The following is a 27,400-nucleotide window of genomic DNA, read 5'->3' on the forward strand; positions in this document are numbered from 1 at the left end:
GGCCCAGAGTGGCAAGTCCCACAGCTCTACAACCCTTTTGGTTGGTAGCAGAATGAGAAGAGAGTGGCCTTAGCCACTACAGCATTCAGTTCCATATTGATCGGCTAGCTAGCCTCTTAGAGGTTTTCCTCTAGGAATTTTTGTTCATTTTCTAATGTCTTCATTCATCTGTCAACTGAATGGCCCCTTCCTTTCCTCACAATCTCTGAACTTGGCAGAAGGAATCTGAAACCTAAATTCCTATAACCCCATTTCAAGTAATTCCCATTATTTCCCCACATCAGTTAGAGGGCACAAATTTCTTATGTACTGGTACTGTGGCTGCTGTTCTGGTGAGAGGTTCATGGTCTGGTGTCTGCCTTGATGCGGCTAAAATAAACTCAGTCTAACCCTAGGCAGATATGTGCCAACAGATTTTTCATGTGCTGTTGATGCAGTAAATGAAGTCAGTTGAACTTTCCCCTGACCCTGAAAGAAGCCCAAACCACTGCTCGTATTCCAGCATCCAGTGAGCATGCCTGCTTTTTCTCCCAACTCCGTCTACTGTTGAAAATGTGCTTTGATCCACATCCCTCTGAAATGGAAGGGCGTTACTCTTGAGATGAATCTCAATGCATCTTCAGATCTAGAGCCTGAGAAATGTTCATGTAGCCTGATGACGGTGTGGCAGTGATGCTCTGGCCACGGTCCGTTTGTTCTTTTGAGTTTCGTTTGGACTCACTAGTCCCCCTCCCCCTGGAATTTGAATTCTAGAACACTGAATTTTGTTCGACAGTGGGACCATACGTTTTCTTTGGTCTGCAGTGTTCACAGTGGCGACATAATGGCTACCGTTCCGTGTGTTGGTGGCTCACTGACCCACCATTCTTTAGAAAACAGCAGGGCTTCCTGTTACTGCCTCTCATTTTGTACTGGAAGTCAGTCAGGCCTTATGGTAGAATGGCCATGTTGTAGCTCATTGGCCTTTTCTGTCCTTACTCATTTTGTTCCTGATGTGGTTTAGTGTTTTTAGTGTTTTTAACAGTGCTTTTTTTTTTTTTTTTGAGGTGAGGATCGAACCCAGGGCCTTGCTAAGCTAAACCACTAAGCTAAACCCCCAACCCTTAACAGTGCTTTTCAAACTATTTGTTTATGTTATGTATATGGGTGTTTTGCCTATGCACTGTGTGTGTGCGCACTATCCACAAAGGCCAGAAGAGGGCATTGGATCCCCTGGGACCAGAGTTATCGATGGTTGGGAGCTACCATGTGGGTGCTAGGAATCAACCTTGGTCCTCTCTGCAAGAACAGTCAGTGCTCTTAACCATCTCTCCTGTCCCAAGTATCTCATGAAATGTGACTTTGGGCATTTCCTCTCCTGGCATTTCTGCTATGTACTTCAAACAAGAACACAGAAGCTCAGCATGTTTGAAGGTGAGTCCGTTACCAGATGGTCATACACATAGGTGCCATTTTTTAGACTTCTCTAGTATCAGAAAACCTTAGTTCAATAGGAGGAGGAAACATAAACCATGGTTACTGAGCTGAGCCTAGTGGTACATACCTGTAATTCTAGTACTCTAGGGTTTGAGGAAAGAGAGTCATGAGTTGGAGACCAATCTGGGCCTAAGCTGCATAGAAAGAGTCTGTGGAAGGAGGGGGTGGAGAAAGAAAAAGAGAGAGGGAGGGAGAGAGAAAAATAAGAAAGAAAATCATCATAATTGGGCCATTTACAGAGCAGCAGGGACCTGAGAAGGGAATGATTAGGAATTCAGACACCTTATTAGAGAAAAAAAATTCCAAAGACACAATCTTGAATAAAGGGTAGGAGTTCACAGGGAAAAAAGGGGGTGATGTGCCAGGTTTGTGGAAATTCACCAGAACTCCCTTCCCTGGAGAAGCATGGGTGGGTGGCCTGAGAGAGGGCCGCAGGAGAGGCAGCGGGGAGCTAGAGTGCTTCTGACCTTGCCCACAGAATCATCATCCCACCACATTCAACCAGCAAGAACCAAGCACGAGAGCTGTTTAGTCTGGTCGGATCTGCAGACTGAACTAAGAATAGATCATTTCAACTGATGAGTTGGGGGTCCTGTGCAAATACGGCACAGTCTGCCTTATTTAGTGTGTCTGTCTCACCAAGGCCCGTGAGAGCCATGGAGGTTGACACATCAGAAAGTTTTTGCATATTTCAGAAGGGCTGGTGGCTCTGTTTTTGAAGTGCACAGCTGAACGCTCCCCCACAGAAGCAGTGGCTCTGGAGAGTAAGTACTCTGGGTACTCCCCCTGGGGTTCCCTGGATTCTCATCTGTGTGGACAGAGAAAGGGGCTCCAGGGCAGTGTATGTCCGTCTGCTCTGCCTGGTGTTCTCTGTTCTGAGCCTCCATAGGGCCCTGAATTTTCTTCATGTACATGTCTGGCCTTGTTTGCCAATGACCTAGACTTGGGCCCGCTCTGACACTTCCTTTCGATGCTTTCCTGCTACTTCCTGTTTCCCTTGCAGAGGCCCCATGCTTCAGGGCTGCACACAATCAACCCCCAGTCAGGTGTCTTCCTGTTGAGGTGGGATGAGGAAGGTCCAGAAGACTAAACCACCCTGCTCAGTATGCAGCCTCGAAGCTCCGTCCTGAGAAATGGTGTGTAGCTATCCCAGCTTCAAGCTGACTCTTGCTGGAAATAAATGTCATTGGCACAGGTTCAAGTTCACCTGACTGGGGCACTGACCTTACCCAAAGCAGCCAAGGTGTAGAACTTGACATCCACAGCGCTGGTCACCTGAGGCGCGTTTCTCATTTCAGAATGAGTTGTCCTAAAGACCTTAGGCAATATCAAATTAACCACCCTAGATGATGTGTGTGATGGAGAGCCAATGATCACATATTGATCTTTGTCACATCTAATGTCAATGAGTGAAGCGTGAGGCACTGTGAGGGCTTCAAAGAGAACCGAGAGGGCTCCCTTCTCTTTAGACTACGGCAAGCTAGTGGAAGACACAGAACACAGCACATTTGTGCATTCTCACTTTAGAAAGGTTGTATTTTTATTTTTCAGTGAGACACAGGGTCTTGCTGTGTAGCCCAGGCTGGTCTTGAACTTGTGATTCTCTTGTTTCAGTCTGTCAGGTAGTGGGATTGTTATCCCCACCCCCCTGCTGGTTTTTTGTACTTTTTTTTTTTTTTTTCCAGAGCTGAGGATCGAACCCAGGGCCTTGTGCTTGCTGGGCAAGCGCTCTTCCACTGAGCTAAATGCCCGAGCCCGGTTTTTGTACTTTTAATGTGTGTGTGTCTTTCCTCTTTGTTCTTTGTCCCTTCAGGCTGGTTTCTTAAGCAGGCAGAAGGAGCAGCTGACTTAGCAGGAGATGGCAGACGCAGAGGCTTCGGAGGCTGTGGTGCCACACTCAGGTAACACCCCCGAAATGACCTGGAGTAGGACCTGGCTGCTGTTGGTTTGGTCCAAGGCTGAACCTGTAACCACAGCTGCCATTCCTTGCTCTTTGGCTGGATATTGTTTTCTGACGAGTTAGCAAGAAATGGATGTCAATTTTTAAAAGCAATAACTAAAGTAGTTATTACTATTATTATTATATTAAACATTCAAGTATTATTATATATAATACTATTATTATTCAAAACAAAGTGACTCGTCTGATGATCAGTTGTGTATGTGAGGTTTCCTGACTTAAAAATAGTTTCTGCAACACGAGCTTGGACTCTCTGAAATCCAAGGAAGCAAGATGAGGCCCTTGGAATAGTAGCAGGTGGCTTTCCTTAGAAGGGGAGAGACGGGCCTAAGAAGTGTCTTGTTGAAGGACAGATGCATTGGAGTCACTGTGGGCAAACCTCCTCCCTCAGTGGGCTGGTGGAAGGTCTCTTAGGCCACAGCAAGTACCTCTTTGAGGAAGTTAAGACAGCGTAGCTCTCAGGAACTGGAACAAGGGTTTATCAAATCATCCTTGTTTTCAGAACTGAGGAGGAAAATCCTCATCACTATGGAAACAACTTCCTTAGGGGAAAGTGAATCAATATTTTCAGGTCTGGGTGGATAGCAGCCATCACATGACGCCTGGCTGAACACATACAAAAACCCTGTAATTTCTGGGTCCCTTGGGCTGAGTTCAGAGGTAAGGAGGGGACCCTTTGCTTTAGCAATGGTCCAAATTGACCACAGAGCTGCATATGTTGGGGATCAGTTTTCAAAAGTGACACCTCCTACTTCCATACACCCCCCTTGCTCTTTACTAGAACGATTCAATGTAGCTGGATGGCCAAGCAATTGTAGGGGATAATAAGAATTATGGTCCACGTTCAGGCCAGTTCATTCCAGCTAGTTTAATAGACCCACTCATGGTATAAAACCAATATGGAATATTTTATCCTTTCCAGGTAGTTTTTCCTTTTTAGGACTGAGAAAAGAATTTTTAAACCTGTTATTTTATCTGAGTTCTTACCCCAAGCTCCCACACATATCAGATTAATTGCTGAGTCTTACAAAGTTGAAGCAAGGGCTCTGGATAGATGGGTTTGTTCCTTGTTTGATGTATATGGCTAAGAGACTGTGCGAACATTGTTCACACACGAGCACCTCACTTACATAGTAGACTTCCTTTTACATTATTTCGCAGATGACTGTGCATGCATCCTGGCATTCTGAGCCACTTCCTGGTCTTCAGCATTTGGCCTACACCTGGCCCAGGCTTTTGAGTAGCATGCTCATTTCTGCCTCTTCCTCTCTAGCTGAAGCCACAGAGCCAGCAACTGCTTGGTGTTTAGTTCCAATGCAGTCCTGAAGTTGAGCCAGGATGGATGTTTGCAGCTGAGATCAATTGCTTCCTGGGATAGAAGGATCTAGTGAATGAGCTTTTCATATGTCACAGCAGAAGCGTGAGGTGTCAGCCGCTCAAGCTTGGCACATGTGTGGCTCTGCACTGGAATCTTCTGTGGTGTATGAGCTGGCTCCAGAAAGCAGCCACATCTGTGCTGGAAGATGCAAGACTGAAGAGGTGGTGGTGGAGGGCTGTGCATGATGTGTGGGAGACCCACATCTGGAGCCCAGTGATGCCACCTGGGGCTTCTGCTTAGGATGCTACCCTGGGTCCCCACTGCAGTACCTCATCAGTCCGTCAAGGAACTTGACCTTCTTAGGCCACACTCAGCTTTGGGGCTTTATATACTCTTTTCGTGAGCTCAGAGTGGCATCTCTTGGGACCAGCTGTTCCAGGTCACTCCACGGCTATTTCCCTGGTAATCAGCAAGCCCCAGGAACACTGGGTTAGTATCATTTCCAGCAAATTTTGCCCCCAGAGACCAAGCTGTTATCCCTTTCTAGCCAGACAATACCAATGAGGTGTGTTTTCTAAATCTAAAGCACAGCTCTCCTTGGGTTTATGGCCCTACCTCATAACCAAGTCGTCATGTAAGTGAATGCAGACTTCAGTGACCTTCTCCTCCTGATTTCTATTTCTTCCTGCCTAAAGAAGCAGCAGCTAGTGTCTGTAGGTGAAGAAGCATGGGGCAGGGGTGCTTTCCCCAATTTAATCTACAAAAGGCATCTTTTATTTCATGTTATCTTTTTTTGTGGTACTAGAGGTTGAATGCAGGACCTCGTGCAGACCAGGTAAGTGCTCTACCACTGAGCTATAGCCTCAACCCTTTTTTATTTTCAACTTGTGTATATAGAAATGGTGCATGCATTTGCTTGTGTTCATGTGGGGGTGCATTTGTACATGTGCACACATGTATGTGGGTAGGTATGCAAATGTTTGAATATACATATGGAAGCCAGAGGTAAATGTAGGCTGTTTTCCTCAGTTGTTCACCTTGTTTTTATTTTTACATTTTATAAAATCTTTATTGACAAATAATTCACATAGTATACAATTTGCCTGTTTGCACAATTTGATAGACTTTACTCCAGCATCCTCATAGGCCCATGATACCATCACCACTTTCTATTTTAAAACATCGCTGTCTTCAATTTCATACACACACATAATGTATGGTGATTACATTCCACCTTATTTTTTGAGACAGTCTCTCACTGAACCTCGAGCTTACCAGTTAAGTGAGGCTGGCCAGAGAGCTCCAGAGATCTGCCTATCTCTGCCTCCAACATGCTGGGATTAAAGCTGGCCCACCATGGTTTTTATGTGGGTGCTGGCGATTGGGCTCTGGTCCTTATGCTATACCATATGCAGGTTACTTGCTGAGCCATCTCCCAGTCCCTATTTTAACCTTTCATTTTGAGATAAGCTTTACTAGGTGCCCCAGCCTGATCTATCTAGATCCCATGATCTCCCTGCCTTAGCCTCCTAAGTAACTGGGAGTACAGTTGTGCACCAGCAGGCCCAGCTGAAAGGCATCCACTTTATAGGAAACCCCTTCATACTGCTTCAGTTCTTCTTATTTTACCAGCCTTTCAGCTGACAGATGAGGAAGGACTCCGAGGCTTAGCAGAAGACACTGCCTTGGATACACGCTTGCTTTCCCTTCTGTTCTGTGTCTGATGGAGATCGGAAAGGCCTGTGTGTTCCTTGTACTTAACCCTGCTTTGAGATTTCCCCTCCTCAGGCAGTGGATTTCCTAAAAGTTGCATTTGATGAACAGTATCCAGCTACTTTGGTTTCTAAGGACATGCAAATAGAAGTCTGCATCTGCATCGGAACAGGATGTATGATGGTTAATGCTTGTCAGCTTGACCAGACCCAGAATCACCTAGAGACTGGCCTAAGAGCATGTCTTTGAAGGAATTCCTAGATTGGGTTAATGGGGATGGGAGGACCTGCCCTGAATATGGGTGGCACCAGTCTATATGCCAGGGTCCTGGATTGAATAAAACAACAAAAGTGAGCTGCGCCCTGGTATACATTACTCCCTGCTTCCTGACTGCTGATATTGTGTGACCGGCTGCCTTGCGTTCCTGTCACACAAGCCCAAATAAGTCCTTCCTTCCTTAGGTGCTTTTTGTCAGGATAGTTTGTCACAGATAACACAAAAGTCCCAGATAAAAGGTGGAACAAGTACAATGACCCTGAGAATTAGGTCCTGAATTGAGACAGCCGCTCAGAGCAGGCAGAGCTGGCCCGGGTGCTCTGAGCCCTTTTGACTGTGTGCTTTGGCAGAGGTGAGGTAAAGATCCTCCGCCCGCCCTCCACCTGTAATTCTCTATATGCTCTGCTTATCCCTAGTTGACTGTGATCTGTTTAAAGAAGCCGTGAAGAAAAGGCGCAGGTCACATCGAGAACAGCAGTTCCAAGCGTTTCCGTCTGCGGAGCAAAGTGCTCTCAAGGAATGTGAGTGTTGGGAAATGCTGGGGTGGCTTGTGGCAACAGGACTCTGTCTTTTGCAAACAGGTGCAGATGCTTAGAGGGGAGATGTTAAGTTCTGAGGGCAAGGGACCATCCCCACCATGCACTTGCTCCTTAGAGTCTCCACAGAGATATGTAACTTGATCATTTACGTCCAGGCTGCTCTGAAGAGGAGGTTGTTACCAAAATAGCCTTTTCCGGATGAGAAGACAGTCTATATAGATGGTTAGCTAGGTGCTTTGGTGGGTGTTTATACAGAATCCACAGGGGAGACGGCTCTAGAAGGGCTAAAGTCCGTGGAAACACACAGAGAAGTTCTGTGGTAAGGCGTGTGCAGAGTGTGCTGTTCTCTGGAGGTGATCAGAATCGACAGTGCCAGTTGATGGACACTTATCTCCAGTGGCAGATAGCTTGTTTGCTGGTTTAATTGACTTCTCATTTCACTGAATTTTCTTCCTTCCCTGCAGTATTCAGTAGACTCCTTTGGGGACCTGGCTCTCTTTCTCTGCCAGGTACACCCCCAGACAATCCATTTCTATTGATTCCAGATGAAAAATTGGAGTCTCGGACCAGGAGGGTTTTGAGCAACACTTACCAGAAGATGATTCAGTCTGTCTTCCTGGATGATAGCATTCCCAGTGGACTCAAGTATCTCATGTGAGTCTGGAGTGTGCACCCTCCAATCTGATGCCACACCTCCCCAGGAAAAACAAAAAGTTCTTTCAATTAGAAACAGAATGGAAGGGTAGGAAAAAAACCCTATGGCTGGAGGCCCTCTCTCGGGCTGTTTTTGGTTGGTTTTTTTGTTTTAAGCATTGATAAGTAACCATTGGTGTGTGGTCACTGTTGTCAGCTACTCTGCTGTGATTGTCCTGTTTTTACTGAAACTGATGCTCAGAGAGACCAAGTTATGGAGCAAAGTCACACTGTGGATAAGTACAAATGCTCCAAACCCAGCCACGCCGTGTGTCACTGGGTTCATCAACTGCTCATATAGGACTGGCTCGAAAGCCCCCAGGATGAGCCAACGACATAGCTGACCTTGCTCACAGGCGTCTGGGCTGATCCTCAGACTTTTCTATAGCGAGTCTTTCTCTGTTCTACCAGTCAGCTCCCAAATCGTGACATGGAAACTTAATTATGAAAACTTGGCTGATAGCTTAGGCTTGTTTCTAACTAGCTCTTACAACTTGAATTAACCCATATCTTTTAATCTACATTTTTTAATGTGGCTCTGTTACCTTTACTTCGTAATGCCCATGCTGCTTGCTCTCCTCACGACTCCTCCCTTCTTCTTCCCAGCATTCTCTGTGCCCTGAAATATTGGCCATTTAGCTTTTTATTAAACCAATCACAGTGACATTTACTCGCACAGTGTAAAGGAATATTCCACAACATTTCCTCCCCTTTTTCCAAATAAAAAAGGAAAGGTTTTAACTCTAAAATAATAAAACTGTAAACAACAAGAACAATTACCAGGTAAGAATTACATTTACAATGTCTAGTCCACTTGTAATTGGCATATTTGGAGAAAATACTCCATTATTTATTCAGTCTTGATGAGTCCAAAGCTCTGTACCTTCTATCGTAACTAAGGAAAACTGCAGTCATAACTACTTAGTCTTCAGCTCCATCAAAGACCACAGAAGGACATATTACCTGAGTAAACAGGAAGTGCAGAGCAAACAACTTCCAAAACTAAGAAATGACAGAGACAGCTGGCTGCCTGGACAGTCACCCAAGGTTCCTCTGTGATGTTGGGGCATCTGTCTTTGGCCCACAGGCCTAGAACATCTGACAGACTTTTCTGTGAAGCAGGAATTTTGAAGGACTGTCTTACCTTGTCTTGGCAAGGTTCAGCAGTCACTTTCTTTGGTGTCTTGTTTGTTTAGTTTGGACAGCACACTGTCTGCAGTCAAGGCAAGGGCAGTTTCTTGCCCAAATGGCTAGCTTTTGCCACAAAGAAAGCAAACTTTATATGGAGGTTCTTTGATGCCCATCATCCTTTTATGAAATAGATTGATGATACCAGGAGTAGACATGTCTCATTGTCATGAAAAGCCCTGTTGTTAAAACATTAGAACGCTGTATTCTGTAGGTCTTTAAAGTGTTTGAAGATCATCTGTCTATCTAAAATATATCTTTGTATGACCAAAAACCATCTGCTCCACCTCTTGGGAATGTGGGCATTGTGTTCAAGACTGCTTCCTATTGTATGGGGTGCTGGCATCTTTAGGGAATCCTGGGAAAATTGGGATAATGGTCAAGTCCTGGGAGAGCTAGCTGTTGTCTGTAGTTTTTGGTGTGATGGGAAAATGCGGGGCTTATCTGAAGTTTTGGCTAGAGTAGTCTGTGAGGCTGGACCATCTCAGCCAGCAGTCTTGAAGCTGTTCTGGGTGCAAAACTCTGAGGAAACTACAACCGAGGTTCTCTGAGAGGCTGGATCATCTGGGCTATTTGTTTTTATTGGTGTCTGCCCCCCCCCCTTTTTTTGAAAACATGTAACTTTTAAAGGTAACACATACATCTACATTAACATAAGTATGGAATGTGCAGTATGTACAAGACAGTTAAAGATGATTTTTTGTTCTATGTTTGAGCAAGTAAAAGGCACCTGTCAACTAAAGTTTATTTGGACTGCATAACCAAACTGTAATGTAAATCTCTACCCATGTCATATGAAAGGATGGCATGTAATAATAAGTCTTGAGGACTCTGTAGCCAACAAGATTTATCTTGTCTCATCTTCATCTCAGAGTTGTTCCCATGAAGAGGGATCAGCTTACATGTCACCTGTCTTGTACTCTTTCTTGGTTCCTCCCCCATGTCTGCAGCCAAGATACTCAGGAGGTCTCCCCTGGTCAAAGCTGATTTCTGTTAACTTGAAAGGAACCCACAGGCTTTTGTTTTGTGGAAACAAAAGCACAACCTCTCCTCCAAGGCAACACAGTTTCCATTCTGAGCTTCCATTCTGAAGCCAAGACATCTCTGAAGTATATAGGCTGGTTTAATTCTGCAGTCCCTTCCATAATCCCACGTCTCTCAGCAGCTGTTGTTGTTCACATTTCTGCAGGAGTTTCATTAGAGATGAGAACGTGCAGTTTCCATGGAAACAAGGATGTCTCACATCTATGTAGACAATATAATGTCTGTGGGGAATTATCTTTAACAAGCATTTTTACCTAGTCCTATTTACTCCCCACACCAAGTCTGTATAGTAAACAGGGAGGCATATTACTCCTTCATCAAAGAAAGGAAGGATACAGTGAGTTGCCCAGGGTCAGACCCTAGTTTCTTCGTGTATTCTTCGGATGTGCTTTGTTTCGTACTTAATGTGCATTCTGAACTGGACACAGAAACCGGCTTCTTGCCTTGATTGAAAAACCACCAGTGGAGCCCATCTATGTTGGGTTCTTGGGGAGCACCGGCGCTGGAAAGAGCTCTCTGATCAACGCCCTTATCCAGCAAGCAATGTTTCTACCAGTGTCTGGAGAAAGCATTTGCACGTCATGCATCGTACAAGTGAGCTCTGGCTGCTGTGAACAGTATGAGGCCAAAATTCACCTTCTGTCTGATCAGGTATGCCAGCCTGCCTTCCTGCCCTCTCTTTTTTATCTTTTCCTTTCTTTCCTGAACTTTTCCTCTTTCCACCACCAGAGATTACAATGATATCATTATAAATGCAGCACAGGGGCTGGGGAGATGGCTCAGTTGGTAAAATGTTTGTAGGGTAAGCATGGGGACTTAAGTTTGGACCTCCATCATCCATGGAGGGGGAAAAGCCAGCTGTCTGTAATCCCAGCACTGCAGAGACAGAGATACTGACTGACACTTGCTAGCCAGCTGAATTGGGGAGCTCCAGGTTCAGTGAGAGATGCTGACTCAAACAAACAGACAAACAAGGTGCAGAGGTGATTGAGGAAAACATCTGATGCCAACCCCTGCCTTCACACATGTGTGTGCACACATACATACATAAACATGTACACATACACAGATATTTAGAGGACATTTATCGAATTAAACATACTTCAGTGAAAATACTCTGCAGGCTGAGATGGGGCTTCTGGCCCAGGTCCTGAGGCAATTCCATAGGAGACCCTTGGGTCAGCCATTCCCCTCTTTAAGCCCCTCTCTCCCCATTGCTTTAATTTCCTTTCCTTACTGTGACCAACATCATGACAAAGAATAACTGAGGCTGGGGGGGGGGGTGTGTGTTATTTGGCTTGTACTTCTAGGTCACAATCTGTCATTGAGGGAAGTCAGGACAAGAACTCAAAGGCAGGAGCCACGGAAGACTGCTGCCTGTTGGCTGGCTCACAGGCTCATCCTCAGCTTGCTTTTTATGCAGCTCAGGACCATTGTCCCTGAAACAGCATCACACACAGTAGACTTGACCCTCTTCCATCCATTCAGAAAATCAAGACAGCCTCTCACAGACATGGCCACAGACCGGCCTAAGTGAGATAGTTCCTCAGTTGAAGCTTCTTGTCTCAGATGACCTCGGGCTGTGTCAAGTTGAGGAGGCCAGCTGTTGACAGGATATTCATTCATCACAGTGCAAGGGGTTTGGGGTAGCTGGTTTGGGTTTCTGCTTGCAGCCCCTGGTCCCCCTCAGGGCCCTGTGCTCTGCGCTTCTCCCTGTTACCGCTCCCTCTGCCTGTCCTGAGCAGTGTGGCTTGCTCTGCCTTGGCAGGAGTGGAAGGCGGAGCTGAAGGACTTGACTATGCTCCTGCACAGGGCAGATGGGCCCAGAGGAGAGGAAGTAGATATGTGGGCCAGGGACGACGCAGCAGAAGAAGCTGCCCAGAAGTTACAGATGCTGTATGGCCGCGGGGCAGAAAGGAGGCACTATGAGGATTTGCTTAAGATGAAGCCCAGAGGGAGGATTCCCACCTCCAGAACCATCACCCTTAAGGCAGAGGAGGTAATGTCAGATTTATTGTCCTTTGTGACTGGTCTTAAGCATAACAGTTGGGAATTGTCCAAGGTACTGTGATTTTTATTGGAAATAAACTGGTACCCCAAACAGAATTGGCCACCATTCAAGTTATCTTTCATTGTTTATACTTATAGATGGTAATCTTTGCTTTCCAAATGGAGTTTTATGCTCAGAAAAGACTACAGTTGGGCTGGAGAAATGGTTCATTCAGCGGTTAAGAGCACTAGCTGCTCTTCTAAAGGTCCTGAGTTCAATTCCCAGCAACCACATGGTGGCTCACAACCATCTGTAATGAGATCTGGTGCCCTCTTCTGGCTTGCAGGCATACATACAGACAGAGCACTGTATACATAATAAATAAATAAATCTTTTAAAAAAAGAAAAGAAAAGATTACAGTCAATTGAGGATTAATTTGGGATGGCTTTAAGTGAAAATGAATATATATATATATATATATATATATATTCATGATATATTATATTTTTCATATATATAAAGGCATAAGCAAATGAAATGTATTCATTTGGAGGCAATATGGTCTTAGATTGGTTTAGTGACTCAGTCATGTCAAATTCAACATCTCTGTGGTCTCCTTGGCCTTCCATGGCACCTGCTGTCTTAGTTATGAGGTTGCTGCTGAGATGCCAGACACTGCAGCTAGTCTCATGGAAAGAAGTAGATAAATTCTGGCACCAAACACATTTCCCATTTTAGGAAGTGAAAACATTCCCAGAAACACCCTTGATAAATTTGTGTTTGGATTTTATTTGTTCAGAACTGGCCTGAGTGGATCTTCTTAGCTGTCAGAGAAAAAGCAGCAACCTGACTTAACTCCCTTAGCTCCCCAAACAGATAGACACCCAGGCTGGCACGGATGAAAACTGGGAGGCTTATCCACTTTCAGAATTGGAATACATTCTGTTATGCCAAAATTCAGAATGTGTATTGAGACAAAATAATCTGTGAAACCAACTTATAAACATTGTACATTAAAGAAACTTGGTTTCCTAAGTGGGAGGGGAGCAAGGGAAATGGCTCAGCAGGTGAAGGTACTTGCCTGTAATTGGACGTTTCTCTCCCACTGAACTGTTCCCAATACTTGGCAGCTGCTTCTCAAATAATGGACTTGGAGGTTTAGTATTGCTTATAAATGATCGGTCGATAGTTCAGGCTTGTTACTAGCTAACTCTTAAATTAACCCATATTTCTATTTGCTGTGTGGCTCATGGCTTGTTACCTCATTTTCTACATGTCCTGCTTGCCCAGCAGCTGGCTTATGTCTCCCTCAAGTCCCTGACTCCACCCTTCTTCTTCCCATCATTCTTGCTGTGTCAGGCTGTCTCACCGGATCTCTTCTTGCTATGCTATTTATTGGCCAGTCAGGTTTTTATTAATAATGAACATAATCCACAGCACTTGCCAGCAAGCCTGACAACCTGAATTTGATCCCTGAGACCCACGAAGTGAAAGGAGAGAACTGATTCCTGCAAGTTGTTCTCTGACCTCCACATGTGCCCTGTGGCATGTGTGTGTGTGTGAACTTACATGTGTGTGTCATTCTCTCTTTCTGGACCTTTCTGTAGACATTGATCAACAATGACCACCATAGATCCTAGCTTTTCTGTTCTCTGAAGTGTCCCAGTTCAGAACTACTGCCCTGACTGCCAACATGAATGTATCATTGTTCCCAGATGTATCTGAGCAGGAACAGTAGACTGGAAACTTCCCCTGCCTCCAGTCCCACTCACTGTTGTTGAAATGTTCTAAAAAAGCCCACATATCAAGTAAACACACACACACACACACACACACACACACACACACACACACACACAGGAGGATATATATATATTTGGAAGTTTTTAAAAAACTTTTTAAAAGGTCATTTTTTAAAATCAATTTTTAATTTGGAAAATATGGTCACTATGTCATGATTGATTTTCTATAATTATACATGAGATTCCCAGTAAGTAAATTCTTTACACTTGCCTTCTGCCATGTGGAGAAAATATGCTCTAGGCAAAATTTAGAAAATTGCATCAATTTTAGAAGCAAATGGAATCTGGGAGATAAATTTAGTATCCTGTAACTTTTCTGGAGTCCTCTTCCAGTAGAGTTGGGCTACATCATCTGTGAGTTAGGGAGCTTTCTTATATTCTGAACTGTCTTGAAGTCACTGTGTAGCCAAAGATGGTCTTGAACTTTGGTTATTCAGTCTCCATCTCCTAAGTGCTAGGATTACAAGTGTGCACCACCATGCTCAGTTTATGCAGTGCTGTGACCAGACTCAGGCCTTTATGCTTGCTAGGTCAGCACTCTAGCAAGTGAGCCACATTCCCAGCCCCACCGAGCGCTAAATATTTATTTATTTATTTATTTATTTATTTATTTATAGTGTGTATGTGAGACAGAGAGAGAGACAGAGACAGAGACAGACAGAGACAGACTGACAGACAGAGACAGGGAGAGAGAGAGGGATCCCTTAGAGCCGGAGTTATAGGCAGCTCTGAGCTGCCCAGTATGGATGCTGGGATCTGAACTCTGGGCTTCATGACTGAGCATCCAGTACTCTTATCCACTGAGCCACCTCTCCAGCCCCGATATGTTAAGGAGCTTGAATTTGCCGGTCTCCGGAGTCTTCATAGGCTCACAGGTCCTTGAAGAGACCATTCCATGCTGTGTGTTGTCTGAGGATTTCTCACCCTCCCTGAGCATTCCTTCAATGGCTCTGCATCACAGCCAACCCAGGAAAAAGAGCCATCAGCATGGTTGGTATGTGCAGTCTGTCCTCCTTCTTCAGGCAGGAGAGCTGTCTGTCAAGCTGGACCCTTACATCCGCACTCAGAGGAGAGCCTGGGATGGAGAATCAGCCGAAACACAAATCTGGCCCTTGATCAAATACGTGGAAGTGATTCTTCCCAAATCTGCACTGATTCCAGAAGGGGTAGTCCTGGTGGACATTCCAGGCACAGGCGACTTCAACAGCAAGAGGGATGAGATGTGGAAAAAGGTGATTCTGTCTCACAGGGCTTACCCTTCTTGCCTCTGCTCCCCGACCCCTTCAGAGAAACAAGTTGGGATGTTGTGCACTCGCTGACATTAAATTCTTTCATTTTTCCGTGTTCTGGTGATGAACAGGGCAGGGGCTGTACGTGGATGGCCACAGAAACTGGGGAAGAAGGGATTGCAGGGTGTGTGTGTGTGTAGCTGGGACAAGAAAGAGCGTATGATGTGTGAGGACAGCAACAGAGAGGCCTAAAGGGAAGCAGAGAAGAGGGACAAGGAGGCCAGGAGCACAAAGGAGGCTGCGTCAGGTACTTTTCTGTTGCTGTAATAGAGTGTCCTGACAAAAAGCAACTTAGGGGAGAAAGGGTTTGTTTTGTTGGCTGTGGTTCCAGAGGGGATACAGTCCATAATGGTGGAGAAAGCATGGTGGCAGGGCCATGGGGCCTGTGTGACAGTCAGGAAGCAGATCAGCCGCATTTCCTCCTCACACAGGAAAGACAGACAGACATATGGATATGTGAGACCAGAGAGAGAGAGAGAGAGAGAGAGAGACCAATGAGACCAGAAAGTGGGCCTGAGCTATCACAAAGGTCCCATAACTTCTCCCAAACAGCGCCACCTGCTGGGAACCAAGTGTTGGAGCACATGAGCCTGTGGGAGGCATTTGCCATCCAAACCATAGCAGAAGTCAGTCACTGAAGAACCAAGAGTCTGCAAGAGTATGGGCAAAGTGGGGAAGGATGATGCTCCTTGGGGACAGAGGGAAGGTCATTGGTGTGTGGAGGAGGGAAAAGGCAGAAAGGAAGCCTGGAGCTGTCTGCGTTGGTCTTGCTGTTAAGGTGTGGTGGGAGCGCAGGACCCCAGCTAGATGGGGACAGGGATGGATGACCAGTGTCATCATCGACTGTTAGTAGTGGAACTATTACGAAGAACTCTTACAGCTCTGCCAGTGTATACCAAGTGAAAGGAGGGCCGGACTCTACAGCTGAAGCTGCTGGAAAGTTCAGAGAAACAAAGTAACTTGTCCAAGGCCTGCGAGTGACAGAAATTCAGTGATCATCAGGTTTCTTAACTGACCCACGGGACTCTATCTTCCCCCACCCTGTCCTTTTTATCTGTCCTTGAGGACAAGGTTGTCCGTGTCCTTTGTTCTGGTCAGTGGCTCAAGTCATGTGAGCTTTGGTTTCTCCCAGGCCTTAGCCCTGAAACCTTGTCCGGCTAGTTTCAGGCCAAGCAGAGAGACAGCTGAAGAGGGGCTAGCTTTTCCCCCAGGTGGACATGGCCGCAGCTAGTTTAGATAGACCTGGCAGCTTATCAAAGCCAGTAGATGTGGCCTGGAACATGCTCTGAGGAGGCTGGCTAGAGGGGCAGGCTGGCTCCCTGGCTGGCCTTGCTCCCCTGCATTCCTGAGGGGTTTTGTTGTTGTTGTTGTTGTTTTTTGTTTTTTGACAGCCTCTCACAGAAAGCAACTAAAGGCACCCTCTTCCCAGCAAGAACAGACTTTTAGGACAAGGCTCACTGCCACCAACTCTGCCATGCTTAAAAAGATGACGGCAAATTTAGATGTCCTTGCTCTTCCACCTAGATGTCCTAGTGGGATGTCGGGCATTGCCACCTAACCCTTGGATCCTCATTTTCATCTTTGGGTGGGACGAGGGTGGGATTGGCAGCGTGCCACCTCGTCCTTCCTCTGAGGTCTGGTTGGGTTTTTTTAAATTTTTTTTCCTGCGTCCACAACTGGAACGACACCAGATCCTGATCGTTAGGAGCTTAGTGTGGGCCCCGACATTTGAGTGTGGCAACTTCGCAGGATTGCTCTCATTTCCCCTCTTCGTGTATGCTTGTTGAGCACCTGTAGCTTGCTTAGACCTGGAGAAGAAAGGATGGAAGAGGCCCTGTCCTCAAGGGGGCTCCCAGCCTATGGCCTGCAGTCTTCCATACCAAAGAACACACAATATCCACAGTGGACACTGAAGGGTCCCAAGCATCTCTAAGTTGACTCTAATTTGGGAACCAGGAGGGGAAGGCAGCAAGCATTTTTCTATTGGTGTCTAGATGGGGGTCCATTCCAAAGACGAGGGTCAGGGTCCAGATGTGTGCGGCTCGGGTGGCTCCTTTACTTCTCAGGACCTGGCTTCTTCTCTTTAGAGGGCTCTGGCTAACTCCCAGCACATATTCTTTAGACCGTGATCCATGGAACCAAAGACTTGGGGTCAGAGAGAGGTGGGGGAGGCACAAGCAAATGGTGTCACCAGATCTTCCACTCCCAGTGCAATCAGAGCAGTTCCATGTTTAAAATGAAGCGCCCTGGACCCTTCAAAGGCATTTACCATGAGCTAGAGTCTGAGTAAGGGAAAGATGCTGGGGCCGCCTTTTCACACAAGGGATGCCTTAGAGCAGTGGGAACAGTGTACAGGGGCCACAGCAGGCAAGTTAGGAAACTGATCTACCCACAAATTCTGCCACTCATCAGCTGTGTGGCCTTAGGGAAAACTAACTTGAAACTCACTGTTATTGACTCAAGGTCTCTGGACCTTGTAACATTTGGGGCCAGATAATACTTTGTTATAGCCAGGCGGTGGTGGCACACGCCTTTAATCCCAGCACTCAGGAGGCAGAGCCAGGTGGATCTCTGTGAGTTCGAGGCCAGCCTGGTCTACAGAGTGAGATCCAGGACAGGCACCAAAACTACACAGAGAAACCCTGTCTCCAAAAACCAAAAAACCAAAACAAACAAACAACAAACAAACAAACAAACAAACAAACAAAAAACCCCAAAACAAACACATACACACACACAAAACAACTTTGTTATAGGAAGGTCTCCTGGGCATTGTAAGGTTTTTAGCTTGTAGATGTCAGCATCCCAAGTTGTAACAATTGAAAATATCTTCAAAGGGCTGGAGGGATGGTTCAGAGGCTAAGAGCACTTGCTGCTGTTCTTGTAAAGGACCCGAATTCAGTGGTCAGGATCCATGTCAGTGGGCTCACAACTGCCTGAAAGTCCAGCTCCAGAGCATCAGATACTCCCTTCTTGTCTCTGTGGGCACCCATACACACTACACACACACACACACACACACACACACACACACACACACACTCATGCAAATAAAAACATTATTTAAAAAGTATCTTCAGATATTTCCAGGTACCCTCTGGGGTATAGAATCTCTATTAGTTAGTACAGTTTGTATGAGTCAGAATAATGAAAATAATAATTCTCAAGTCACAAAACAGTCTTACCTTTATGTACAATGTACTATATTGAAAAACTGAGACTCAACTTGATTTCTGAGTCAGGTCAGCATTTCACATATACAGAGATAAGACAGACAGTATAGTGAGAATCATGTCACAGGACCATGCATAATTGTCACACAAGGATTTAATAAAGCAGTGTTGTTGCTACTAATGTTATATTCATTGGCCTTTGAAATATGAATTATAGGGCATCTAGCTTCTTGCTAGTTGACCAAAGGTAGTTTTGAAGATCCCTCCTCTAGAGGGTGAGTCAGATGCCACATGTGACTGATGGGTCTGGGCCCAGAGCACTGATTTTTAGAACTCTATCAATCATTCTGCAGGAAGCTGGGAGTTCTGGTGGGTCAAGTACTTGAGGTTCTGTGGACTCTAAGGTGCAAGGCACAGAGAACCCCTTTCCTCTAGGTAGCAGAACTGCCCTGAACAGTCTGAGAAAAGCTGTGTAGTAGAGAGTTGAGGTGTGTAAGATGTCTAGGAGAGGTGGTCTGCTCATCTGTGGCAATCCAGTTCAGAGCCTTGAACAACAAATGGAGGCCAAGCTAAGTGTGTAGCTAGTGTAGTGCACATATGAGGGTCCACGAGCCCCTTCCTTGGTTGGCGCACAGACTGGAGTCCTCAGTGAGGGCAGGAGTGGAGAAGGCAGGGTGGAAGATCCATCACTGAACTGCAGTCTCTGTAACTGAGATGCCATCCACGTTCTGACCCTTGCTGTGGGCATGTCCTGCAGACCATCGATAAGTGTTCTGTGATCTGGGTGATCAGCGATGTAGAGCGAGTGTCTGGAGGAAAGGCCCACGAGGACCTTCTGAATGAGAGCATCAAAGCCTGCCAGCGTGGCTTCTGCAGGGACATCGCCCTGGTGGTCACCAAGACTGACAAACTCCACTTACCGGAATATCTAAGGTATTGTGCTGTAGGTCATCCAGCCCTGGACTTTCTTTCCTGGGTCCTGGCCATGAAAATGACAATATAACTTCATCTCAGGCTTCACCAAGTAACTGTTGATGAGAGAGAAGTCTATGTGACTTGTTGAGATGTCAAGATACCTGGGTGGGTTGGCCCAAGAGTCTGAGCTATGTGACACTCTTAGAACACTTGTTCTGTGCTCAGCCACTGTTCTCTATGCATCTCTGAGGTGCCACTCATATGCACAATATGCTAAGAGTGCATCCTGTCCTCAGGGACATGGAAATGTAGGTTTCCTGCAATTAGGAGGAACATACCGTATCAAGCCTGGTGTAGCTTTCAAGCGTCAGGTTTTACTTCAGTATTGTTTACGTAAGATTTTTTAACTCAAAACTTGAGAATTTGGCCCAGAGGTTTTTAGAATACCAATCTAATGACTAAGAATGAAAGGTGTGTATTAGAGATCTTGGGTTGCAGAGCTTGGTGGAAATTAATAGGTGTCTTTGTTTCCATGTGACTCTGGCTCCCAATAACTAGGGAGAGGTGGGACTTGCCTTCCATATTGGGATACCTTTGAGAGTGAAAAATGAACCAGCAGAACAAATACAAACAGACTGTGCCGATCGATCACACAGCATGAGGTCACAAGATACAATGTAAATGTCATTGGGTCCTCGGCAATTCTCAGCTGGCTTCGAAGCTTCTCACCAGCCCCTCCACGTCCCTCCCAGGCTCACCAAAACTCAAGCCTGACTGTTTTCTCCAGGACTTATTTTTCTCTAATGGTCTAGGTCAGAATTCTAGCTTCACCCTCATCCCTACACTTAGTCCTGCCCTTCTCCCCGCCATGGCCAAAGCTCACCTTCTCCAGTGCCGACACTGAAACGGGGCATCATTAACTCCACCAGGCACTGAGGACTGCCTCATTTCGGAGACCACTACTGTCTAAAGGAGGGTTAAGCTGGAGAGGACAAGTGCCATGGGGACTGAGAGGGCCAGCCTCTGCCCAGGACAGGGAATGAGTTTACAGGACATTGCTTACCATTGAGAAACAAAGGCCCTCTTTCCAAGCTATTGGGAGAGGATGGGGGGGGGGGGGGGGGGGGGGGGGGGGGTTGAGTCAAAAAGAGCTTATACAAAGGGCAGGGGCATGTCTGTCTGTCTGTGCTGCTTTCAGGCAAAGTTGGAAACTTGCCAGGACACAAAATAAGTTTAGTCATTGTGACATTTTTTTTTTTTCTTATTTCATTTCAGGGAAAGAAAGATGGGAAATGTAAGTATGGACCAGTCATTTAAAAACAGACTTATTTTTGTTATTAATTACGTATACATGTGTGTGTGTGCGCGCGCATGCGCGCACATGCATGTGCATGCATGTGCTGTTTAAGTGCAGAAGCCTGTGGAGGCTGGAAGAGGGTGTGGGATCCCTGGAGCTGAATTACAGGCAGTTGTGGTCCACAGAAGTAGATGCTGGGAACCACACTCAGGTCCTCTGGAAGAGCAACAGGTGCTCTCCACCACTGAGCCATCTCTTCAGCATCTGGACCAGTAATTTTGTTGTTATTGTTTTGGTTTTTATCGAGACAGGGGTTCTCTGTGTAACAGTCCTGGCTGTCCTGGATCTCACAGAGATCCGTCTACCTCTGCCTCCCGAATGCTGGGATTAAAGGCATGCACTACCACCACCCCCAGCCTGGACCAGTAATTTTTACATAATGCCTTTTGTGGTTGGTAATACATTATCCTAGCGTGTGAGTACTTGAGTTTCTGGGCCAAATGAAGGCAACTAAAATAACACGCACTGACCACCTCACCACTGCGGATAACCCTAGCCTCTGGCTGCTGTATTTTCTTTCTTAATCCAGCAAGCAATTCAGAGTCAAAGAGAGGCTGTTTTGCAAAGAAATGAAATAATCAGACTACAAAGGAATAGAATTCTCAAGGAGAAGTTGAAGGTGAGTTTGTGGTTTTGCTGTGTGTTTTTCTGCTTCTCCATCCCCAGATACTGGGAAACAGATGTGCACTTGGCCCTCTGTGGTAGCAAGATTGAGAGCTTTGGAGTAGACAAGTTAGACTTAAGTTAGTCCTGCTGCTTGATGAGCTCTGTGACCTCAGGCATGCTGTAGTAACCCTTGGTGCCTCTACTTTCTCATCTGCAAAATGGGGGGCTAGTGCTGTGTCCGTCATAATTACTGAAATGACTAAATGAGGACAGTGTACCCTGGGAAAGTCAGGGTGACTAAGTACAGTGTGTGGGTGCTTCCCAGGGGGTGCTCTGTGGGAGCAAGTGTCCCAAGTCCCATCGGCAGTAGAAGGAGGTAATACTATGGGAAAGTTCAGGGGAAATTCCCAGCTTCTTAGGAATAACTGAAAAAAAAAAAAAGCCAATAGTCTTAGACTGGGAAGATGGCTCAGTCATAAAACACTACTTTGCAAGCATGAGTTTGGATCCCCATATCCATATAAAAGCTGACTTGGCTGCAGGCAGCTGTGGGCTGTAACCTCAGTTATGAGGGCCAAGACAGGCAGATCCCAGGGGCTTGCTGGTCAGCGAGTCTAGCTGAGACAGTAATCTCCAGGTTCAGTGAGAGACCCTGCCTTAAAAAAAAGGGTGAAGAGCAATAGAGAAGAAAGTCCATGTTAACGTCCAGCCTCAATATATGTGTGTGCTGGTGAGCGCCCCTCTCACGTACATGTGTATAACACACACACACACACACACACACACACACACACACACACACACACGAGAGAGAGAGAGAGAGAGAGAGAGAGAGAGAGAGACAGACAGACAGACAGACAGACAGAGACACAGAGACAGAGACAGAGAGGGAGATGAACACAGACAGACAGAGACACAGAGACAGAGACAGAGAGGGAGATGAACCAATATTCTTTAGGACAGGAGTACATGGAGCAGAGGCAAGAATACAATGACAACAGGTGGCCATGTTTGACAATACACAGAAAGGCTGGAAGTATGATAATTATCCTGTGGGGACCTTAGTGTTTTCTTCTGTTATTTTTACTACTTTATCAATAAAATAGTGCAAATATAAACCTATCCTGGTAGTCTCATATGACTATAAAACAGTAATCAATTTGAAGATGAACTCTAACCACCACGGCACAAATGGTGTATCAGAGGATGCATACTGCCATAGATGTTACAGATTTGCCCAAATGAAATCTTCAGTTCCACTGTCGATGGCAACTTTTGGTTTCTGTCCAGTTTAGTCAATAGCTTTGTGTGTCTTGACTTCCATAACATGGAAGCAGAAAATGCATGTTGTGCCGAGTAGAATCAGAGACACCAAAGCTTATGTCGCCAGCTCTGGATGATCAGGCCTCCCGTTTGAGCTGAAGTCTTCTGCTGAACAATTGGATGCCAGTTTCCATGAGGCGATAACTCAGCAAAGCTGTTCTTAATCTCTTGAATTGTTCCTGGTGGCATGAAAGAAATATGCATTTTATGAGGTCGGGAACTGGAAAGGCTCAATTCACAACTATGTTTATTGCTAATAAACTCGGCAAATAGATTTGCATGAGTCGGGATCTGGGCAGCAGTGTGCCAGTATAAGGGTTGCTGTGCTTTTTGGTGTTGAAATGGAAGCTCTTGTGAGTCTGCAACCCATGCATATCCCCACTGATGGCTAGGTGATGGGCCAGTTCTCCAACCACTCTGAACCTTCATTTGTACTGCACACTTTTGGAGTGGATTTCATTTCACTCCTTGAGAGTATGAGGCTGAAGTTGAATAAGGTAGTCCTTTTTATAGCTATGGGCCAATAGATTTTAAGTTATAGAAATCAGAATTAGAAAGAAGTTAGACAAAAGTCTCCAGAGAAGATGGGATGAAGGACTTAGGAATGAGTGTGTCAGGAGAAAGTAAGAGAAGTGAGAAGGAGCTAGGGAGAAGAGAGCTGGGAAAGAAGGACATACGGCCCTTTCAACATGGCAGAGAAGGTTTGAAGGACAAAAACAATGCTGGGGGACAGGTTAGAAGGTCCCCATGGGCATTCTTCAGTGGAAAGACTGTGAGAAACAGGACCGTGGTGTACCCACCAGCTCTTGGTTCAAGCTGGGCTGCCAAGAGGAGGGGAGGGATATTCACTCTCTTTCTCTCTGTCTCTCTCTATATATATATCTATATCTATCTATCTCTATAACACACACACACACACACACACACACACACACACACACACACACACATATACACACACCCCTCCATCCTGTTTGAAGCATCACTTTCCTTGAGGACTAGAGGGAAAAGGAGAATGGGTACTTTGTAAGGTAATTCTGTTCTTTTCTTCCTCCCTCTAACCCGTCTGAGACTTACAACACGTCTTGGTCTAACTGGACTTCTATGGTGAAAACACCATTAGAAACACCAGGCATGTATTTCTCACAGGTCTGGAGGCTGGAAATGCCAAGGTCAAGGGGATATCGTATGTGGTGGCTGGGGAGTGTTCACTTCCTATCTCACAGTGTGATGACCATTTTCTCCCTGTGTCCTGATGTGATGGGAAGGGTGTGGGCTGCCTGAAATATCTTTTATAAGGTACCAATCCTATTCATAAGGGCTGTACTCTTATAACTTAATCACCTCGTAGTCCTTGTACCTCCTAAAACCATCATGCTGGGGAGTCGGATTTCAATTTACAGGTTCCCTTTTTCACTAATACTAAATTTATACTTCAGTTTTCTGTCCCCAGGCCTTTCTTTGTAAACAAAAGTGTCTTTTTAGTGCTAAATGTGGATACAATCTTAAAGACATTTGAAAGACTTTTTGTTTTTATTTATTTTTTTACATCCCAACCAGAGTTTCCCATCCCTCTTCTCCTCCCAGTTCCTCCCTCTCAGCTCCCCACACCACATCTACCCCGCCTCCTCTTTTTCTCTTCAGATACAGGTGGGCCTCCCATGGGTATCAGTCCACCATGGTATACCAAGTTCCAGTGAGACTAGGCACCTCCTCTTCTATTAAGGCCGGATGAGGCAATCCAGTAGGAGGAACGGGCCTCAAAAGTAGGCAACAGTGTTAGAGACAGCCCTGCACTCACTGTTAGAAATCTCACAGGAAGACCAAGCTACACAGTTGCTAACATATATGCAGAGAGCCTACGCCAGTCCCATGCAGGCTCCCTGGTTGTCGGTTCAGTCTTTGTGAGACCCTAGAGGCCAGGTTAGTTGGTTCTGTGAGTTTTCTTGTGGTGTCCTTGACCCTTCTGGCTCCTACAATCCTTCCCTCCCTTTCTTCCATAGGATTCTCCGGGTTCCACCTAATGTTTGGCAGTGGGTCTCTGCATCTGTTGCCATCAGTTGATGCATGAAGCCTCTGATGACAATTGCCTAGGGACCAATCTATGAATATAGCAGAATATCATTAGGAATCATTTCATTAACTCTTTTTTTTTTTGCCAGTCCTGTTTGGTTTTAGCCTAGGTCTCTGGGGTATTCCACCTCTGGGTCCTGTCCCTCAGAGGGGAGCTCCGTCTCAGGGTATGGGTCTCCAGCTGGGCTAGTGATTGGTTGTTCACTTCCGCAATTTCTGCACCACCTTTACCCCAGCACATCTTGTAGGCAGGTCAGATTGTAGGTCAGAGGTTTGTGGCTGGGTTGGTGTCCCAGTTCCTTCATTGGAAAGTCTTTACTGGCTATAGGAGATGGCCTATTCTGGCTCTGTGTCCCCTATTGTTTGGAGTGTTAGCTAGGGTCACCCTCTTTGATGCCTGGGAGTTTCCATTGCTCTAGGTTTCTAGATCATCCCAGAGATGCCTCCACATTCCAGTTGTCTTTGCTAGTACTCTCTCCCTCTATCCCCCCACATCTGATCCCTCCTCTTCCCACCCCTCTTAAAGCCCCTCCCCTTATTGGCAATGTTCATTCTATTTCCCCTTCACAGTGGGATTCATGAATCCTCCTCCCCTTCAGCCCTCCTTGTTACTTAGCTTCTCTGAGTCTGTGGATTGTAGCATGGTTCTCCTTTACTTTATGGCTAATATCCACTTATGAGTGAGTACATACCGTGTTTGTCTTTCTGGGTCTGGGTTACCTCACTCAGGACTATCTTTTCTAGTTCCATTCATTTGCCTGAAAATTTCCTGATGTCATTGTTTTTAACAGCCGAGTAATGCTCCATTATGTATATGTTCCACATTTTCTTTATCCATTCTTCAGTTGATGGACATCTAGGTTGTTTGCAGTTTCTAGCTATTATGAATAAAGATACTATGAACATAGTTGAGCAAGTGTCTTTATGGTATGATGGAGTGTCCTTTGGATCTATGCCCAGGAGTGATATAGCTGGGTCTTTAGCTAGATCATTTCCTAATTTTCTGAGATACCACCATATTGATTTCCACAGTGACTGTACAAGTTTGCACTCCTACCGGCAATGGAGGAGTGTTCCCCTTGCTCCACATTCTCTCCAGCATGAGCTGTCACTTGTGTTTTTTGATCTTAGGCATTCTGACAGGTGTAAGATGGAATCTCAGAGTTGTTTTGATTTGAATATCCCTGATGCCTAAGGATGTTGAACATTTCTTCAAGTACTTCTTGTTCATTTGAGAGTTCTCTGTTGAGAAGTCTGTTTAGATCTGTACCCCATGTCTGGTTTCTTGAGTTCTTTATATATTTTGGAGATCAGCTGTCTGTCAGATGTGGGATTGATGAAGATCTTTTCTTATTTTGTAGGCTGCCATTTTGTCCTATTGACAGTATCCTTTGCCTTACAAAAGCTTTTCAGTTTCATGAGGTCCCATTTTTAATTGCTGATTTTAGCGCCTTTGTGATAGGTGTTTCATTTAGGATGTTGTCTCCTATGTCAATGTGGTCAAGGCTATTCCCCACTTTCTCTTCTATCAGGTTCAATGTATATGGTTTTATGTTGAGGTCTTTGATTCACTTGGAATTAAATTTCATGCAGGGTGATAGACACAGGTCTATTTACATTCCTCTACATCTCAACATCCAGTTAGACCAGCACCATTTGTTGAAGATGCTTTCTTTTTTTCATTGTATAGTTTTGGCTTCTTTGTAAAAAATGAAGTGTCAATAGGTGGGTGGATTTACTTCTGGGTCTTCAATTCTATTTCATTGATCGATGTGTCTGTTTTTATGCCAATACCAAGTGGTTTTTATTATTATAATTCTGTAGTTCAGCTTGAAATCAGGGATGGTGATACCTCCAAGAGTTCTTTTATTCTATAGGATTGCTTTAGCTATCCTGTTTTTTATATGAAGTTGAATATTGTTCTTTCAAGGTCTGTAAAGGATTGTGAAGGAGTTTTGATGGGGAATGCATTGAATCTGTAGATTGCTTTTGGTAAGATGACCATTTTTGCTATGCTAATTCTACTGACCCATGAGCATGGGAGATCTTTTTCCTTCTTCAGATATCTTTTCTGATTTCTTTCTTCAAAGACTTGAAGTTCTTGCCATACAGGTCTTTTACTTTCTTGGTTAGAATTACACCAAGATCTTTTATGTTATTTGTGGCTATTATGATGAGTGTTGTTTCCCTGATTTCTTTCACTGACTCTTTATTGTTTGTATATAGGAGGGCTACTGATTTTTTTCTTTTTAGTTAATTTTGTATCTAGTCACTCTGATGAAGGTATTTATCAGCTCTAGGAGTTCCCTGATAGAACTTTTGGGGTCATTTATGTATGCTACTGTATCATCTGCAATTAGTGATACTTTGACGTCTTCCTTTCCAATTTGTATCTCCTTGGTCTCCTTTAGCTGTCTGACTGCTCTAGCTAGAACTTCAAGTACTATATTGAATGGAGATGGAGAGAGGAGACAGCCTTGTTTTGCTCCTGATTTTAGTAGGATCCCTTAAGTTTCTCTCCATTTAATTTGATGTTGGCTATCGGCTTGCTCTTATTATGTTTAGGTATGTTCCCTGTATTCCTGATCTCTCCAAGACCTTTATCATGAAGGAGTGCTAGATTTGTCAAAGGCTTTTTCAGCATCTAATGAGATGATCATACTG

General features: G+C 45.2%; 1 protein-coding gene across 1 annotated transcript in view; it reads left to right on the top strand.

Moving 5' to 3' along the window:
* Positions 1–3,334: 3,334 nt before the first annotated feature.
* Positions 3,335–27,400, top strand: part of Nuggc (nuclear GTPase, germinal center associated) — a 45,314-nt gene continuing 21,248 nt past the window's right edge. The window contains exons 1-9 of the mRNA XM_036198519.1: positions 3,335–3,377; positions 7,160–7,264; positions 7,828–7,936; positions 10,636–10,858; positions 11,976–12,206; positions 15,023–15,232; positions 19,220–19,395; positions 20,653–20,671; positions 21,264–21,353. Of these exons, the coding sequence (XP_036054412.1) occupies positions 3,335–3,377; positions 7,160–7,264; positions 7,828–7,936; positions 10,636–10,858; positions 11,976–12,206; positions 15,023–15,232; positions 19,220–19,395; positions 20,653–20,671; positions 21,264–21,353 (1,206 nt within the window). The remainder of the gene's footprint in view (positions 3,378–7,159; positions 7,265–7,827; positions 7,937–10,635; positions 10,859–11,975; positions 12,207–15,022; positions 15,233–19,219; positions 19,396–20,652; positions 20,672–21,263; positions 21,354–27,400) is intronic.

This window comes from Onychomys torridus, chromosome 9 (assembly GCF_903995425.1).
Source record: "Onychomys torridus chromosome 9, mOncTor1.1, whole genome shotgun sequence".
NCBI classification, from domain to species: domain Eukaryota; kingdom Metazoa; phylum Chordata; class Mammalia; order Rodentia; family Cricetidae; genus Onychomys; species Onychomys torridus.